General features: G+C 35.1%; 4 protein-coding genes and 3 pseudogenes across 7 annotated transcripts, besides 2 other annotated features; 4 read left to right on the top strand and 3 right to left on the bottom strand.

Moving 5' to 3' along the window:
* Positions 1 to 15,427: part of a mobile genetic element that runs on past the window's edge.
* Positions 1,811 to 2,400, top strand: TVAGG3_0975340 (annotated as a pseudogene). The gene has a single exon. A coding segment is annotated over exon 1 (590 nt).
* On the top strand, positions 2,540 to 3,400 carry TVAGG3_0975330 (uncharacterized protein; the record flags this gene model as incomplete). The annotated part of the gene is made up of 1 exon (XM_051253801.1): positions 2,540 to 3,400. The coding sequence occupies one exon, from the start codon at positions 2,540 to 2,542 to the stop codon at positions 3,398 to 3,400; it is 861 nt and encodes a 286-aa protein (XP_051079375.1).
* Positions 4,101 to 4,766, top strand: TVAGG3_0975320 (uncharacterized protein; the record flags this gene model as incomplete). Its single annotated transcript, XM_051253800.1, has 1 exon — positions 4,101 to 4,766. One exon carries the CDS (start codon positions 4,101 to 4,103, stop codon positions 4,764 to 4,766), a length of 666 nt encoding a protein of 221 aa, XP_051079374.1.
* Positions 6,893 to 7,438, top strand: TVAGG3_0975310 (organellar and viral DNA polymerase type B; the record flags this gene model as incomplete). The annotated part of the gene is made up of 1 exon (XM_051253799.1): positions 6,893 to 7,438. A coding segment is annotated over one exon (546 nt), but the record flags the coding sequence as incomplete, so codon positions are not given.
* TVAGG3_0975300 lies at positions 7,954 to 8,369 on the bottom strand (annotated as a pseudogene). The gene has a single exon. A coding segment is annotated over exon 1 (416 nt).
* A 221-nt stretch (positions 15,428 to 15,648) lies between the features above and the next one.
* On the bottom strand, positions 15,649 to 16,128 carry TVAGG3_0975280 (protein of unknown function, DUF4106 family; the record flags this gene model as incomplete). The annotated part of the gene is made up of 1 exon (XM_051253798.1): positions 15,649 to 16,128. One exon carries the CDS (start codon positions 16,126 to 16,128, stop codon positions 15,649 to 15,651), a length of 480 nt encoding a protein of 159 aa, XP_051079372.1.
* A 672-nt stretch (positions 16,129 to 16,800) lies between these two features.
* Positions 16,801 to 17,760, bottom strand: TVAGG3_0975270 (annotated as a pseudogene). The gene has a single exon. A coding segment is annotated over exon 1 (960 nt).
* A 1,054-nt stretch (positions 17,761 to 18,814) lies between these two features.
* Positions 18,815 to 19,149: part of a mobile genetic element that runs on past the window's edge.

Below are 19,149 nucleotides of genomic sequence, written 5' to 3'. Positions count from 1 at the left end.
TATGATATTTATGAAGATGTTGACGACACAACTGTTCCTGCAAGTGAAGTAAAGTCAGAGGAACCGAAAAGTGACGAAAAACCAATAGAAGAAGAAAAACCAAAAACTGAAGATAAACCAAAACCAAAGTTTAGTTTCCAAACTAAACCAAGTCAACCTTCATTAGCTGGTATGGGTTGGCGTCAAAGACTTATGGCAGCAGGCGGTTATGTAAAGTAAAGGAAAAAAAATATTTTTTATTTTTATAAAAATGCCCCCATATAGAATGGATAGAAAATCTGCTAGAATAAAAGCAGAGTTGCAAAGATATGGTTGGAGAGTTTCGAAGAAGTTTAAATATAGGAAGGGAAGACCCATAAAAGTCTATGACAAATTGTCTGGTCTTCACTACGAAATGGATTTGGAAACAGCACGTGCAAATTATCCAAACAGACTAGAGAGGTTAGAAGAAGAACGTCTTATGGACATGCCTTTCGATGTTAGTGAACCTCAAGTTGAAGGACACGACGGCTTTGCCAGATTCTACTGGAAACATGACGAACAATTGCATCCTTTGAGAAGGAAAAAAGGAAAAGGTGAAGACGCACATGCTCCCATGGAAAGAACAAGATATTCATATGAAAGTATCGTGAAGTTAGAAGTCAAATTACATCTGGTCGAACCTTTACAGTAAACTTTGACGAAGGAAAGAACAAAGAAGGCTTCATGGGTGTACTTGCTGCCATACAAGACGGAAATAAGAAAGGACACAATCTCAGATTGACCATAACAGATTTGGATGGTCACATTTACTATGCACATGGCAATGTCACAACAGCCGCACAACTTCTTTGACGCTTTCAAGACTACAAAGAGAGAACAAATGGTTGACTCCGACTCAGACATTTTGAATGCAATTGAAGGAATTGCAAGTGTCAAGTTCGAATGGTACCAACCTAACCCTCAAGCAGTCAGACAACATGCTGGATACTTCCCGTTCATAAATAAGTCTGACATTGACTTGACAAGGTATGGAATTTACAATTCAATTGAAACAATTGTCAATGAACCTTGTATTCTTACATGTCTCAGGAACTCTGGTCTTGTTACAGATGAGAAAATGAAGTATCTTGAGTCATGTGTGAAGACAAGGTACATGCTCAGAGGTCAATTGGCTAAAATTGCACCGTTGGCAAATGTGAATATCCGAGTCAACATACCGACTGAGAAAGGTTCTTCACATGACGACTATGTTGTTGACAAAGACTTACCATGGTTGAAGATTGTAATTGTCCACAACCACTTCATGTTGAACGAAAGTCTTACAAACCCATTGTTCGGAAAAGGCAAGTGCAACATTGTCAGAGCTGTTAACATTCTTTTCGAGAAAGGTTTGTTGGAACCAATTCCAGATGACAAGCTGACAGAAACTTTTGTACCAAAAGACGAAACAAACTTTTCATTGTTAGCAAGACCAAAAGTTGTTCCAGACAAAGTTATAGTACAAAAGAAGTACACAGTTCCACAAGGAGTTGGATTGTTCGGATACCAACCTGAACCAGAAGAACTTCCAATGAGGTTGCAAGAACTTCAAGATGCTATAAAAAACTTCCATTGAGACATCCAATTGACGTCAAATTGTATTGGAGAGCATCTGAGTTAGGTCAGAAGGTTTTATATGAAACAGGTTGCTTCGACGATGTTTATGAGATAACAGGAGAAGTTTCTCAAAGATAAGAGACTCACTTGAATTTCCACAAACTGGACCGATTGGATGCGACAAGTTCGACTCAGATAAAAAATATACTATGTCGACCTTAACGCTGCATACATGAGGTTTGTCCAATATATTCGACTGGAATTCCAAACGAAGATGGTGAGTTCCCGGGAAGGAACTATACAGTTGGAAAAGTCATACAACAACTGTATGATATTAGGAAAGCTTCAAACCCCAAACTTGCAATGACACTCAAATTGCTTATGAATTCGACATGGGGGTATTCCATTAAGAAACCTCAAAAGATGAAGAGTAAACACTATGAGAAGGTCGACAACTTTGTTGAAAGGTTTTTTCCTTTTGTTTTGAAGTACGAGTTCACTCAAGGTCAAAATGGCTTAGTAACCACATTAAAACCTATTGTCGAACATTGGTCTTACCCTCAGTTCGCAAAGGCAGTCCTTGACAACTACAACAAATTCTTCTCCGAAGTCAAATCCAAAGTTGTGGTTTACTATGAGAACATTGACGCACTCATGACGAACGAAGAAGGATACAACAAACTCATTGAAATGGGAATGGTCGGTGAAAAGATGGGCTGTTTTAAGCTAGATAAGGTATTTTCCGAAGTTCATGTCCTCTCCAAGCGTAAGTACTGGGGCATACTTGAAGACGGCACAGAAATAAAACATTGCATGAAATAAAAACGTTTTTATTCGAATTTGAATTTTATTTGAACTGTACGCTGAGTTTGTTGGAGAAGACCGTTGGGAAACTTGTTTGTTAGATGAGAAATATGAAATGGCATACCATTTTAAAACAGTATATTTTTACATATATTAAATGCTTCAGGTTGAAAAACAAAGAACAAAAGTAGCAGATACAAAACCGTTAGACTATATCTTTACAAATGCTGGTAGGACTATTTCAGATGAAGAAATTTCATCCGGAGCTTACAGGTTTGACTATCCAGTTCGTTGGCTTCAAAGTCCTTCAGATGCAAAGGCAATAGGATTTAGAAGAGTTTTGTTTTCAAATAGAACTAACGCTTTTATGTTCGCAGTATATTTTCATGGGCAGTATAAAGGTTCTGATGGTCTAATAGAAAAATTTGACGAAATGAAAATCTTTACAATTCGTTCAGACGAAAGTCTTGAGAAAACTCTAAATGACTTTCAAACTCAAATGAACAAATACTACTGGGAATTTCAAGAAAAATACGACTCTTTACTAAATGGAACATACTATCTGAAACTAGAATATGACAAGATGAACTCCACCGTTTCATTTCAAAAGATTGAAATTAACCCTCCAAGAGATACAGAGTTTTTATATTGGGGAGTAGACAAACGTTCTTGGGCACAATTTCTTCGGTTACTAAACCAGAACGAACCATTACCACCAGATGGTCCATTTAAATTTATACTTCCACCAGCAGATTTGACAGTTTATAGAAACGTGTTTGACCCTCAAAATGTCATGTGTCATGCAAGTTTCAGTTCAAGCAACAACAGTTTTCTATGTATTGGTAAGGACTTTTATGACTTTGCTTCTAAATTCTACGAACCACCTAGTAACAGTTTCTCTGACTTTCAAGTTTGGTTCACAACAAACGGTGTGCAGCATATTATACCATTGTACTATGACTTTTATCTCGAATTGTCTTTCATATACAACTACGGAAAAGTGCTGAAAAAGTATTGAATGTGGCTCGATGTTGTCCATTGCACTGCTTCAGAACTAGTCTTGTACTTTTTCAGAACAATACTTGTACTGTTTCAGAACTAGTCTTGTACTTTTTCAGAACAATACTTGTACTGTTTCAGAACAATACTTGTACTTTTTCAGAACAAGACTTGAACTTTTTCAGAACAAATTTCCCGTAAAAGCTCTCAATTTGTGAGAAAAATTTTCTGTTTCAGAACAAGTCTTGTACTGTTTCAGAACAATATTTGTACTGTTTCAGAACAATATTTGCACTGTTTCAGAACAAGACTTGCACTGTTTCAAGACAATATTTGCACTGTTTCAGAACAAGACTTGCACTGTTTCAAGACAATGTCCGACGTACCACCAAAAAATATATTTTAGGGTAGATGGTTTTTAGGTGTCACCAGGTCACCAGGTCCCTCGGTCCCTCGGTCAACTAACATCTTTTTGAAAATAGTGACAACATGACATTTTGACAACAACACAGGAAATAAACTTCTTCGTATATGTTTTGTCATGATTTCATCGTAAATGTTTTGTCAAGACTTCATCGTACATGTTTTGTCATGATTTAATCGTACATGTTTTGTCAAGACTTCTTCGTACATGTTTTGTCATGAATTTCCTTAAGACAGCAAAAATATATTTTAGTTTTTTTAAAAAATATTTTTTTATTTTGTATGTAAGAACAGAAATGTCAGTCGAAGCAAAAACGTTCACGAACAAATCTAATGGCGAAACATTCACAAAAGGCACTTACAACGGTATTGAAGTCTTACGTAGAGACAAGGATGGTTATATAAATGCAACAAATATGGCAAGAGAAGCAGGAAAGTTAAACCATTTAAACAGATTTCTCAATAGTGCTAAAATGCAGGAAATTCTTGAGTTTTGGTTGAAAGAATACGGTGGAGCCAAAAGTGGCTCGACCTCAAAACAAGCATTTTATGAGCTTACAAAGGGTGTTATGAATGAATTCAAAGGTATTTACATACATCCTGACCTCGTTCATTTTGTTGCTGAATGGTGCTCTGTAAAGTATGTATTTTATGTCAAAGATATTATGGACTCCATAGACAAGAAAGTTCATGAGAAATTAGATGAAGAAGAACTTGAAGATACAGTGGAGAATGCAAAACCTTTGTTCGAACAAGAAGTTAGAAAAATGTGCGAAAAACAAATAGAACATGAACGTGAGATATGTTATGGTTATAGAGACTCTCCATACGAACTAGACCAATGGGAACAAGAAGATTTAAAGAGAGAATTTAGAGAATATGAACTCGCTAAGATAGCATTAGAAGCTGCAGAAAAGAAGTTAAAAGTTTGGGGTCGTTTTGTACAAAAATATTGTGAGTAAATGAACCATTTTTTTCTACCATCGTAGAAAACACACAAAACTCTTGAATTTTGTATAAAAAGCAATCGCCGGAAAACAGCGGGTTGGTATATTCTTCACAAAATGCTTGTTTTGAGGTCGAGCCACTTTTGGCTCCACCTCTTTTTTCAACCAAAACTCTTGAATTCGGCAAAAATATATTTTAGGTGTCACTCGGTCCCTCGGTCAACTAACATCTTTTTGAAAATGGTGACAACATGACATTTTGACAACAACACAGGAAATAAACATTTACGAAGAAGTCTTGACAAAACATTGACGATGAAGTTTTGACAAAACATATACGATGAAATCATGACAAAACATTGACGAAGAAGTCTTGACAAAACATTTACGAAGAAGTCTTGACAAAACATTTACGAAGAAGTCTTGACAAAACATATACGAAGAAGTCTTGACAAAACATTTACGATGAAATCATGACAAAACATTGACGAAGAAGTCTTGACAAAACATTTACGAAGAAGTCTTGACAAAACATATACGAAGAAGTCTTGACAAAACATTTACGAAGAAGTCTTGACAAAACATATACGAAGAAGTCTTGACAAAACATTTACGAAGAAGTCTTGACAAAACATTTACGATGAAATCATGACAAAACATATACGAAGAAGTCTTGACAAAACATATACGATGAAATCATGACAAAACATTGACGAAGAAGTCTTGACAAAACATATACGATGAAATCATGACAAAACATTGACGATGAAGTCTTGACAAAACATATACGATGAAATCATGACAAAACATTGACGAAGAAGTCTTGACAAAACATTTACGAAGAAGTCTTGACAAAACATTTACGAAGAAGTCTTGACAAAACATATACGAAGAAGTCTTGACAAAACATTTACGAAGAAGTCTTGACAAAACATATACGAAGAAGTCTTGACAAAACATTTACGAAGAAGTCTTGACAAAACATTTACGATGAAATCATGACAAAACATATACGAAGAAGTTTATTTCCTGTGTTGTTGTCAAAATGTCATGTTGTCACTATTTTCAAAAAGATGTTAGTTGACCGAGGGACCGAGGGACCGAGGGACCGAGTGACACCTAAAATATATTTTTGCCTGATTTACGCTCATTACGATGAAATCATGACAAAACATATACGAAGAAGTCTTGACAAAACATTTACGATGAAGTCTTGACAAAACATATACGATGAAGTCTTGACAAAACATTTACGATGAAGTTTTGACAAAACATTTACGAAGAAGTCTTGACAAAACATTTACGATGAAGTCTTGACAAAACATTTACGAAGAAGTCTTGACAAAACATTTACGAAGAAGTCTTGACAAAACATATACGAAGAAGTCTTGACAAAACATTTACGAAGAAGTCTTGACAAAACATTTACGATGAAATCATGACAAAACATATACGAAGAAGTTTATTTCCTGTGTTGTTGTCAAAATGTCATGTTGTCACTATTTTCAAAAAGATGTTAGTTGACCGAGGGACCGAGGGACCGAGTGACACCTAAAATATATTTTTTGCTGAAAAAATGACCAAATTTCATGATATAACTGTATTTTTTTGACGAAGTGAACTTTTACTCTTCGTAAAAAAACTCTATGAAATCGTGAAAAAATGACCAAATTTCATGATATAACTGTATTTTTTTGACGAAGAGAACTTTGACACTTCGTCAAAAAAATCCCTGAAATCGTGAAAAAATGACCAAAAATCATGATATAACTGTATTTTTTTGACGAAGTGAACTTTTACTCTTCGTAAAAAAACTCTATGAAATCGTGAAAAAATGACCAAATTTCATGATATAACTGTATTTTTTTGACGAAGAGAACTTTGACACTTCGTCAAAAAAATCCCTGAAATCGTGAAAAAATGACCAAAAATCATGATATAACTGTATTTTTTTGACGAAGAGAACTTTGACACTTCGTAAAAAAAATCCCTGAAATCATATCTTTTATACAAGATAGAAAAAAAAGTTAGTTTTATTTTTTTTTATTTTTTTATTTTGTATGTAAGAACAGAAAATGACAAACATTGAGTTTGAAACAGTTAAAAAGATAGACAATGACACCAAAGTGGTTAGAATAGGTGATTTAAACGTAAGATACTCAAAGAAATACAACAAATATTCTTTGTCAGACATTCTAACACTATCTGGAAAGAGAGCAAAGGACTGGGTTAGAAATGCTTCAACTCAGAAAATTTTGACAAGAAATCCTGAGCTTTTGATATCGGTAAGATTCTATGGAACTACAGCATATCTTATAGACAAAAGTCTTATACCACTAGTTTTGTTATGGTTAGACCCAGTTGTTGGATATAATTTCATAACATATGGTTCATTCGATACGGAACGTTGCAGTGAAGGCTTACTTTACATCGTTCAGAAACCGAAGGACTTCAATACAAAGAGATATAAGATAGGAAGAACATATAATATAAGTAGTAGATATGACAGTATAGTCAATAGAGTCAAGGTTGTGTTTGTTAACGATATGAGAGCTGCTGAAACAGAACTACTTGAAAAGTTTGAGAAAATGTATGGTGCTCCCACGAAAGGTAAAGAAACGTTTGAAGTAGATGAGATAGATAGTGCTATAAAATTATTTGACGAAGTTGCTGAAAAATACATGTAAAGCGTTTATTTTTCAAGCTTGACTTCAGATGGCTCAGGTAGCTCTATAAGGTAAATTGTCTTGTCAAATCCTTCTGGCATTCCGAGTCCTTCCTTCCGACATTCCGAGTCCTTCCTTCTGGCATTCCGAGTCCTTCCTTCCGACATTCCGAGTCCTTCCTTCCGACAGGAAAAGTCCTTCCTTCCAACTGGAAAAAAATTTCCTTCCGACAGGAAAAAAATTTCCTGACAACTGGAAAAAAATTTCCAGTTGTTCGTCCGTAAACCATTCAAATTTTCGAAAATTGAGAACTTTTTGGTCGAACTTCAGAAAAAGTTTTTCCTTCCGACAGAAAAAGTTTTTCCTTCCGACAGGAAAAGTCCTTCCTTCCGACAGGAAAAAAATTTCCTGACAACTGGAAGAACTCTTCCTTCCGACAGGACACAAACGAATGTCCGACGTTCCTCTTCCTGAATGTCTTCCAAAGCCAGAAGAACCGAAAGCTGCAGAACCACAACAGACTAAGACTAAAACACTTACATTTTTACGCTTGACTTTTTACAATTTGAACTTTGTTTGCGTAGATATGAATTCTGAAAGAAGTATGAGGGTCTTGTATGACTTTGTACTTCTCCCATAGTTCATGTCTGTCAAACTTACCTGCCATGGACTCTTTCATAAGTTCCATGAAATCGTCTTCGGACAATCCGGGAAAAAGTATAATATCAGTAAGTATTCTCTTTACATCCTTACTTAAACTCTTGGCTGTCTGTACACAAATGACAACTGAGATGTTAAAGTGTCTGAGCTTCTTAAGAATTCGACACATGTCTTGTTCTCTATTCTTTAACAAAGGATGAGAAGCAAAGTCATCTAAGATAAGAAGACATCTGTGAGGGTAAGTCTTCCAATCGTAAGATTGCAATTTCTTCGAAATGTATTCTATCTCTTTCTGTTTGTTTTCTGAAGTGTTTCTTCTCTAATATTCTCTGCATTTCCTCATTTGGGTCTTTAAACTTCGAATTGACATACTCATTTATAGCATTGTACTTCAAAACTCTTCTTTGGTACTTCTTTATCCAATCTAACAACTCAGAGTCTTTTATACATACTAACTTAGACTTCTTTATAATATCTTGAACGAATTGACTGTTTGGTCAAATTGACCCGAAGTACTACAAATGACTACTAACTCATAGAATGGGTTCTTCTCATCTATTTCTTGTTGTTGTGCAGCCATTTTAAGATAAGTGAAAGTCTTACCCGACCCAGGTGGTGCGATTAGACCTGTTATACCATTCTGAGCAAATAAGAACTTGTCATGTATGGGTTTTATCTGAGCATTTTCCAACTTCCTCTTGTTCTTGTTTAAAACATTCTCAAATTTCTTGTCAATGTCAGCAAACTTTTTTTCTAACATATTTTTAGAAAAATTAAAATTTTTATCTTTTAGAAAATGTCTAGCGATTTCGCTATCTATATTCGAGACAAGCTTTTCGACAGCAAAACATCTGTCGACCATAAAATCTTACATAGTGTAAACAAGAAAGGTGAATTTGTTCTAAAGTTCTGTTTCTGGGAATATGACAAGAACCATAAAACATTAAGCAGAGCAGTCTTAAAATTTGTCAATGACAGACTTGTTGACAGAGATGACGCCTCTTGGAGAGATGAAGTCCAACAAAACTTCTTAGAATGCAAAGAAGACACATGCGCTGTTCTTGAAAATGAAATAGAAAACAGAATAGAAGAGCTATTAAATGACAAAGCACTTTTACAAAAATATGGTTCTGAGAAGTTTGACATAACTCCACCAGAAAAGAAGAAGAGAGAAAAGAAAGAAAGAAAGTAGAAGAAGAGAAGAAAGAACCAGAGCCAGAGAAAAAGAAATTTGACATGTAAAAATAAAATTTATTTTTAGAAACATTTCTGGGTCAATGTCAATGTTCTCTTCCTCTTTAGGAGCAAAACACTGGCTTAGACTCTAAAATCTTTTTACCCAATTTACCTTGAACTTCTACAACTTTAGACTCATAATATCATAGTCGTCTGCTTTCTTTGGTTCATAAGGTATAACAAGTTGTATGCTTTGCCTTCTTTAAGGTTTAAGAACCTTCTGTCAAAACCTTCTTTGACTGCTAACAAACCTTCTATGTCTAAGTCTTCAAATTTCGCACCATTTTTAGTCACAATAGCAAACTTAACTGGTTCGATGTTCCAAACTTTGTCAAATGAAACTTTTCAAAATGGTAGGAAGTAAACATTCAATATGTGAATGGTCTAGTTCTTCTTTAAGTCCTGACATGTACTTGTTTACTGAAAATATATTTCGTCATCTTTTCTATCGGATAAAAAAAATATTTTTTTTAAAATTTACTCAGAAAAAATTTTCTTTGTATATACACCATTCTGAACATCCTAAAAGACTTTTGACATTGCCAAGAATGTTCGTTTAGAAGCTGCCATATAACCATATTCTTGACAATATTGTTTATACGAATCGTACAATGACCTTTCATCTAATGACACAAAGTCAGTTTCATCTATGAACAGTTCATATACACTCTTGTTTGCTTCTAACAATGTTTGTCTTTCTTCGGTATGTGGAATTTGTCTTGGATTGAACTTAGAAATATCTAATGTCATAAAATATGAGAACAAGTGGTTGTAAAAGTCAGATGTCAAAGTTTCTGCTAAGTCGTCCAAAATATTCTGTATCTTGCATATGAGCTTCTGACGTTCTGACAACTACATATCTTCTGTCAGAACTTTCTAACTTCATCGGAACAGCATTGTTTGAAACCATAATGAAATTTGCAACATTTTCACAAACTCTTTGGTCTTTATATTTTCTTTCAACAACTCCAACTTTGTCTGTTATAAGACTCTTCAAAGCATCTGAGTTCAAAACTTTTGTTGTATCTATACTTTGAAGTTCGTTACATACTATAAGTTCATATTCTCTATTGAAGAGTTAAATTTACCGCAGATGTTTTCTAAGTTTGTCATATTCGGGTTCGAATAGCCCTCTAACAGTTTGCATAAGATATCTGTAAAGAAAGTGTTCTTACCTGTTCCTTGTTTTCCAATTACAATGAGAGCAGTTTCATTTTTAGCACTTGGATGTTGTAAGATGTTTGCAAACCAACATAAGATATACTCATAGACTCTTTCGTTTCCATTGCATATAATTTCTTTGACATGGTCTAACCAAGCTTCTATAACATTTTCTTTCCATTCTACTTGTTCGTATTTATATCCAGTGAAGATAGAATAGAAGTTTTGGAGAAGGTGTATAGAACTTTATACACGAACTGAAAAATCTTCAAGTTTTGACAATAAGATATCCCAAGCATCTAACATCTTCATGCCAACTTGTACGACTTTTATTTTCTTAAGTTTCTGTTTACATTCTTGTTCTGAAACTATTGTCGCTTTAGGTTTGTTAAAGACTACATCCCATTCTTTCATGACATAACATTCTGGGGCAGAGTCGACATAAATGACTAAAGCGTTTCAAATTCTCGACTGCTTTGTTATAGTCTCTAAATGGACACATATTTCTGAACGCTTGGAAGTCATAAAAATCTGAAACATCTATTCTGTACATTTTTATAAAAATAAAAAAAATATTTTTTTATTCTTGACTTTGTTGTTGCATTTGTTCCATTTGTTGCATTTGTTGTTCTTGAGCTATTTGTTGTTGAAGTTGTTCTTGTAATACAATACTTTCACCAGTTGCATCTTCCAATTCGAAACTTTCTGCCGTCATTGACAAATACATAGGACATAAAAGTTTTACAGGAACAAAGTTTGCGTCAACTAAGGTTAAGTTTATGTTTGCTAAAGTGTTTGAGTTTACTAAAGCTGAAAACTCTGCATTCGAATGAACAATAGCAAACCAGCAGAGAATGTGTTGTTTATACGCATGAAGTATCTTTTGGTCATAGTAGTTTCTGTCGACATTCGAATAACAACTTTGAACCTAAGTTTGAAACAATATATAAGATTGGTGTACTTAAAGTCAATGGAATAGACATTCCTTGTATGACACCTTTTCCTGTTATAGAAACTGTTGGTAGTAAAAACCAGATATAAGTTTTGTATTATAGCTCATATCGTTTATAGTAAATCAGTCGGACATCCAAACATAATGAAACCTGCTCTAGTTGCAGCACATGTTACATCCGTCCTTAAAGTATTAAATAAGTCAACAAAAACCTGTTGGTGGTATATCTGAGTAAGTATCTTCAAAGGAGTATTTTTACCATTCACAACAATAAAATCTCTGGTGTCAAAAGAGCAAAACAGGCTTTAGTCGTCATCGTGTTTAAAGTTAGTTTACAATATCGTCCTTGAGGACTTTGTAAGTTTGTTGTTATAGAATTATATGACTCAGGGTTTTTAGTCGTAATAGTATAAACCACTATGTCTTCTGCCATTTACTTAGCAACTAAATTTTAATGAAATGTTGTGGTCGTCAAAATATTTTTATAACGTCTGGAAACTATATTTTAAGTTCAACGTTTCACCTCCTTTCATAACGTATATCTTGTCAATGACATTATATGAAACACCACAGCAAGCAATGTCGGGTTCTATTTCTTTGATGTTTATATCGTCTGCCTCTGTCAAAAGTTTCAATAGTTCTTTCAAAACTTCCTGAGGTGCAATGACATATGAGTTCACTTTTACAGGGTTGTGTTCGACAAGTTTAACATTATACCTAAAGCTTGACAAATCTTCTCCTGAGTTTTAAGTTGTCTTTAAGTTGTTGTAGTCATTTCGAATATCTGCAACAGAACTTAAGTCTCTGCTAACTTCAGGATATGTTGGTTTTCTTTTACAGGAACTATGTTATACCATCTTTGTCTTCGTATGGTTCCCCACTTCAACATCTCTGTCTTTGACATTGACAACAACACTTTGACTGTTTGTTTGAGTTGGTGAATTTAACTTCACATCTGCCACCGCCATTAAACCTTTTGAAACACTTACGCTTCTATTTTTCGGAAATGACATTTTACTTAGAATAAAAAGATGGACGTATTTGAGTATCTCTTCGAATTGAAGCAAAACAAAGTTTACACACACAAACAATACAAGTTCATGATAGAATAGTTCTTTATACAAACAATGGAAAATGTTATAGAATAGCAGTCTTTGCTGAACCAAAATATTTTCATAAAGCAAAGAAAGTTGGTATAACTGAAATGGTGAAAGTTCTTGACGTTGACAAAAATATAACAACAAAACTGACAGATATTTCTAAAGGTAAGTTTATAATACAATATTATATCAAAACTGGCGTACTGTCAATATTTGACGGAGAGAAGTCAGTTCAAGAACAACTTACTGACCTGCTGCCAAAATCTGCTCGATGGAAGCTGTCGTCTATACCAATCTGAGGAGCCCGCAGTTTTCATCGAACGAATCTTCAAAAGAGCATCTTCCGTGAAAAGTGCTATTGGTTTTGTAAACTTCTTTGCTTTCAATTCATCTGGACCGTCTCTGTCACCAGTATATGTATTTGAACTGTACCAACAGTTGAAATACCACCACATAAAGTCTTCTGAGTCAGCAAATGGAATGCCAAGCCAAAGTTTGAACGGTCTCCATTTGTATATTGAGTTTTTTGACCTCCTGTATGGGTCCATACTTTCACATATGGCATTAATAGAACTTTGCATTTCAGGGTTAATGGTTGTTGTGAAGTTGTTGTTAAAGTTCATAGCATCTAATGTCAAGTTGTATGACCTCATATCCTCACTGTAGAATATTCTTCTCTTGGATAATATTTGCCATCTATGTTTATATGATATTTAATACCAGGGTTGTAGAAACAAGAATAGTCATTTATAGTTCGTCTGAACAGTACAAAATAGTATCTGCATGTTTCATTGCAGTTGTTAAGGCAATATCTGTTCTTGCACTGGGTCAGCACTTTGGTTTCCAACTTCACCTGCAAAGTCTTTGACAGATATTTGGTGTATAGGGAACATAAGTGGAACTGCAATATATTTGGCAGCTAAAGCATTTGAAATATTGGGTCCAACATATAGACTGCAAGTCTGCTTTCTATTCTCTTGCATTCAAATTTTTCGCATGTGAACTTAACTGGGTCCCAAGCAGTTCCAGCAGCATTGAAATAATAGTTTACTTCAGTGTTGAGGTTTGAGAAACCAAGTCTAAGTCAACTTTGTCTTTGCAAAAGTCACAGAACTTGGCTCCACCAGTTCCAGCTACAGTAAGAGTGAATGGGTCTTGTGTTGGTGCAATGACTAAGTTTTTTTGCTTGGAGTAAGTTCGATAGAAATTTTTCCTGCCCAGTTTGGTAAGTATCTTAAAAACCTGAAGATGAGGAAAGATGACAAAGGAACTCTAAGTTTCAGTTTTACTTTGGTTACTGCTGCTGCAGTTTGTCCAGAAAGGTCAACATAAACTCCTGGAACGTTAGGGTCAGTCTTCTTATTTTCTCAATAGTTGCATACTGGTCTGTTTGTTCTCTAGCTTGTGTGTACTGAGTTTCTCAAAGCGAAACCATTCATAGTTTGCCCATGTTACTGTTTGAACTAAGTCAGAGTTAGAATATATCTTATATCCCATGAAACTTCTGGAGCATATTGGTATCCGACATAGAAAATTCCATTGCAACCTTTCTTGTCAGACAACTTGGCAGAAGGTTTTATTTCAATGTCTTGTTCCACGTATAAGAAAGAGTTGTCATAGAAATAATATGAAACCTGTCGCAAGCAATATCTACTGTTGTTGAAGAACCTTCTCAAACTCACCTACGTTTCCGTAAGAAACAGCAGTTGTATATTCGTAAGTTCCAGGAACTATTTCTGACCTTCTAATGGCATTGTCGCATTCGTTATACCATTCGGAAACATTTCCATTCATGGCATCCAAAACTGTTGGCGTTTATTCTGAGCGGCGTACATTTCATATGGGTAAAAATATAGAATAGTTGGATTTATATGTCATAATAGAACCACTCGGACCAAGCTTTACTTTCTTCCTGACTGAATTTTTAACTCTTCTTTTTCCTTCATTGCCACTATTTTCACTAGATGAAGTTACTTCTTCACTACTTTCACTTTGTTCTACTTTCTCTTTTCTTTGGTGTCGCTTTTGGTAACCTGCCCTCTGCTTCAAGTTGTTGCATCTTTGCCTCATGTTACTAGTATGTTGTAAATTTCCCATGTCCTTTTTGCCTTTGGGCTCTGGTCGCCATCAGGTAACCTATATCCTAGAAAGAGTTTGTCATAGTTTGTATTTGAGTCTTCGTGTATTGTTTGCATGACTCTTTCCTGAGTTTCCGGTTCAAGCTCTTCAAACAGAGCTTGTCCATATGGAATAAGCTCGTTTCCAAATATATGTTTTTGTAGCCATTCTGGTTTTCTTTCCATGTTACCAACAATATCTTTTGTGAATGGGAAAGCTTCTACCAATCTTTCAGTCTTGCGTCATTTATTTCTGTAGTTGGTTTTATTTTGTCAAGGAACATGTTTTTCAATACTAACATTTCATTTGGTACTGTCCATTTGAGTTTTCTTAAATATTCATCCCTTCTCGGTTCATTGTCTGCAAAGTAAGTTTTTATGACATTTTGTAAACTTTCGTTTGCAAGGTCATGTACAATAGGTTCTTTCCGTCGCTCTCCCTAACTTTCTTTCTAAACTCTTCACCTATACCATCTTTATGGTTCTGTGTAGTTCTTTGAGATAAATGTTTTAGAACGTCAGGTGTTATATTTCCATCAGCCATGTTCATTTCATACTGGTCCAAAATATCTGCATTTTTCATATCTTTCAATGGCATTAAAGCCGCGCTGAAAATACCAGCTATATCTGGTTCACCATTCACTTCCATTGCGTCTACAACTTCTTGGAATTGTGGTTGTAAGTTTATGAACCACCTATCCGGGTTAGCTTTATGACCCCATCTCATTGTAGTTCCATAGTCTGCAGAAACAAAAGTAGGTTTGTTTCCATCTTGGTTAGGTTCTGAATGAACTTTAAACAATGTTTCATTTCTATATGTTTTGTTGAAATTTAACCTTTTATTTTCACCGAGTTCAGCCAAAGATTGAACGTTAAATGGTCGTAAGTAAAAAGGGTTGTTGTATTTGCTTACATTTTCTTTCAGTACTTCCATTCTATGCTGAATATTTTCATCTGGTGTTGGAGTCTTTTGTATGTCGGCAAACATTTTTCGATATTCTTCTACTATGTCAGCCGAATTTTTTTAGACTCTTGGAAAGATTCCATATTCACCTCATACTCTTGTTGAGGGTCAAGATTTTTCGGCTGTTCCAAATCTTCATCTAGTTCTGTGAAGTTAGTTTCCAAAGGAGGGACTTGTTCGTTTCCTTCAGGCTCTTCTAGCTGTTGTTGCTGAACTATTTCTTCCATGTCTGGTTGTATCTGAACTTCTTCCTGTGGAGTTTCTTGTACCTCATCTGCTGGCATTTCATATTTCCGAGACCGTTTTTTAACAAGTTCCCTATCTAAGTCATCCGGACTCATAAACCTTTCTTCTTTCGTTCCGTCTCTATTTTTTACGCGTTTCATGAAGAGAGTTGAATTGTCATTTAGCTCTGACACCAAATATCTCGGAGTAAATTCATCCATGTCATTTGGATGATATGCTATTAAATCATATCCCTTAGCGAGCTTGTATTTTCCAGGTTTGAGATTATATCCCATTTGGTGCTGAACCATAAAGCTAAATAGGTTCGGGTCTGTATTTCCTTCCTTGAACTTTCTAATAGCTTCTTTATATCTGTCACTAAAGTCAAGAGTATCTGGGTAACCATAGTCTTCCTTAAGCATTTTTAAGAATTCTTGGTTTCCTTGTTCTCTACTTCTTTTATGTCCTTGCTCTGTTTGTGGTTGTTGTGCTGGTTGTGGAGGTGGTTGTTGTGCTGGTTGTGGAGGTGGTTGTTGTGCTGGATTTTGAACTGTTGGTTGTTGTGCTGGATTTTGAACTGTTGGTTGTTGTGTTGGATTTTGAACTGTTGGTTGTTGTGTTGGTTTTGGTGCATGCCTGTGTCTGTGTCCATGTGACGATGTAAATGTTTTAGGTAGTCCTGGTGCAGGTGCTTCTCTTGGAGGGTTTGGTGGTATATAAGTTCCACTAGCTAGTATATAAGTTCCACCAGCTGGTATATAAGTTCCACCAGCTGGCACATATGTTCCATCTGCAGCATAATGTCCTACCTGACTTTTCGTTTTTAAGAAAGCATTTACTAGGTCTGTTTTGGTCTGTTGTAACTCTTTTTCTTGACTTTTCACAACAGTTGCTCTAACGGCGTCATAGGCACTTTGAACTGCCTGTCTCGTTGCTGCATCTGTTATTTTCGTCATATTTTGTGCTACTTCTCTTAACTCTTTGTCGAAACCTTCAGACTTCAGTTTCTTTCCAGATGAGAAGTCGTTCACTAGTTTCACCTTACTATGAAGAGCTTCGAAGGCGTTCTTAAAGTCAGCATTCGTTAAAGCTTCATTTGAACTGTCTTCATCCGCTTGTATTTTTGTCCTTATTGACCCTATAAGTTGGGCTGCTTTAGCGTTGGCTTGGGCATCTAACCAGTCATTGTTAGCTTTTATATATTCTGCGCTTTCATTGCCTTTTGCATGGCTGCGTCGTTATTTTTACTTTCTTGTGCTAAGTTTTCATACTGTACGGTTTGGTTTTGCAACTGTAAAAGTTTTTCTGCCTTTACATTTGCTTCAACTTCTTTTTTATACTCATCGCTATCCATATATGTCTTCAGGGCTTTTTGTTTTATTTCTTCATCTTTCAGTACTTTATATTGAGTAGTATGGTTTTTCAAATTTAAAACATCTTGTTCCATTTTTGCTACTTCTGCTGCTTTTTCTGACACTTTTTTCGCATATTCCTCTGTACTTAGTTCTTTCAGTTGTTCTTCTTTCTTCTTTTTCTACGTTTAACTCATTGAGTTTCTTTGTGTGTCTGTCATATTCTAGTTTCTTTTCGTTTTCACTTATTTGCTTCTGTATGTCTATGTTTGACTTTTTGACATCTGTTATTTGATTTTTGAGTGAACTCAAATTCATTTGACTTTGAGGGTTATAGGCTGTTCCGTCTGCAGCTCCACCATAGCCTGCCATTTTCGCTAAAAGTGCCGCTCTTAAACCTCCACTCTGTGCACCAATGACTCGGTTTAAAAGCATAGGATTGCTTGACATTTGTTGCAACATAGTGGGGTCATTCAGCATTTGTTGTTGCAACTGTTGTTGTGGTGTTAGTCTTACTATTGGATGTTTCAATGCTCTCTTCCTCTTACGTATATTCTTACGTAGCTTACGTGGCATTTAAGTGAAGTTAAAAAGCGGCTTTGACAGATGTTTATATGACACTTTCTCCGGTTTATAGACCTCTCTCATATTCTATCTTGTCATATCTAAACTCATAGTCATGTATGTCCTCTAACCATCTCATAACGGTTTCCAAACCACTTTTATCGGATGTAAAGTAAAAACATGGATGGTTATGTAAAACGTCTAAAGTTTCTAAAGAGTCTCTCAAAGTATACTTCCTTGGAACGCCCGTAACTTTTCCTGTAGCGACGATAGACCCTTACTTGTCCGGTCAAAGTTGTACTATTTTGAGTGCTCTACAAAAAAAGTCAACAGCAACGACTCTCAAAAATTTTTTATGGGCTAGAGGGCGCAACGCGCCTGGAAGCCCCCAATACCCAAAAAAACCTCATTTTATACTTCATTTTATACTAAACATCTTCAGGGCTAGAGGGCACGAAGTGCCTGGAGGCCCCACTACCTTTTTTTTTTTTTTTTTTTTTTTACTTTAAAATTAATATCGCAGAGATCTACTTTTCGGTCGCCAATTATAGCGCTTTATATCATTCCGATAAATTTATCGAATTCCGGTTGCCTTTTTTCGAAATAATTCGAAATAGAATATTATTATGATTTTTAATAATAAATATTTTGACATAACTATCACTTGATTCAATATTTCAATGAAAAAATCAAGAATTAAAAAAGGCATTATTAAGATGTATGGTATTCGGTTCAAAATTATGCGATTTGTTTATTTTACCCAAATAAAATATTTGAAAGAATTTTAAAAATTGCTAATCACTTCACTTTCCCAAATAACCATGAAGGCTCAGGTTATCAATGCATTCGATAAGGTTGATGTCAACAAGAATGGTAAGATCTCCAATGATGAGATGATCAACTTGCTCAAGGACCTTGGAATCGAGCCACTTTACATCAATACTTTGGCTGCCCTTGTCATGACATTTGTTGGTGGCGATAAGGAAATCCCAAGAAAAGAGTTCGAAGCAACATTCAAGGACATCAATGAACAAGGCGGCTGGACAATGGTAGATTTATTCTTCCAGGGTCGTTATCGATTTTGTAATTTAATCGTTATTGTTATCGATTTTGTAATTTAATTGTTATCGTCTTTTTCTAAACGTGCATTTTGGAACTAAATCGCATATAACTTTAAAATGACCTAATATTTAAAGGTTTATGTGGTAAATATCAACGAAATGTAATATTAATATGTGCACCATATATGAATTACAGACATTTGAGCAATTCGAAATTTCATCGCGTTATATATTCATTTAAATTCGATCAAATCAACATTGCAATTATAAAACCATTACACATCCAGTCAATATTTTTCAATTTCATGCGAATTATATCATTGAGTAAATTTATAGCACT

The sequence above is a fragment of the Trichomonas vaginalis genome, chromosome I (assembly GCF_026262505.1).
Source record: "Trichomonas vaginalis G3 chromosome I, whole genome shotgun sequence".
NCBI classification, from domain to species: Eukaryota; Parabasalia; order Trichomonadida; family Trichomonadidae; genus Trichomonas; species Trichomonas vaginalis.
This window is presented reverse-complemented; position numbering and strand designations above follow the sequence as displayed.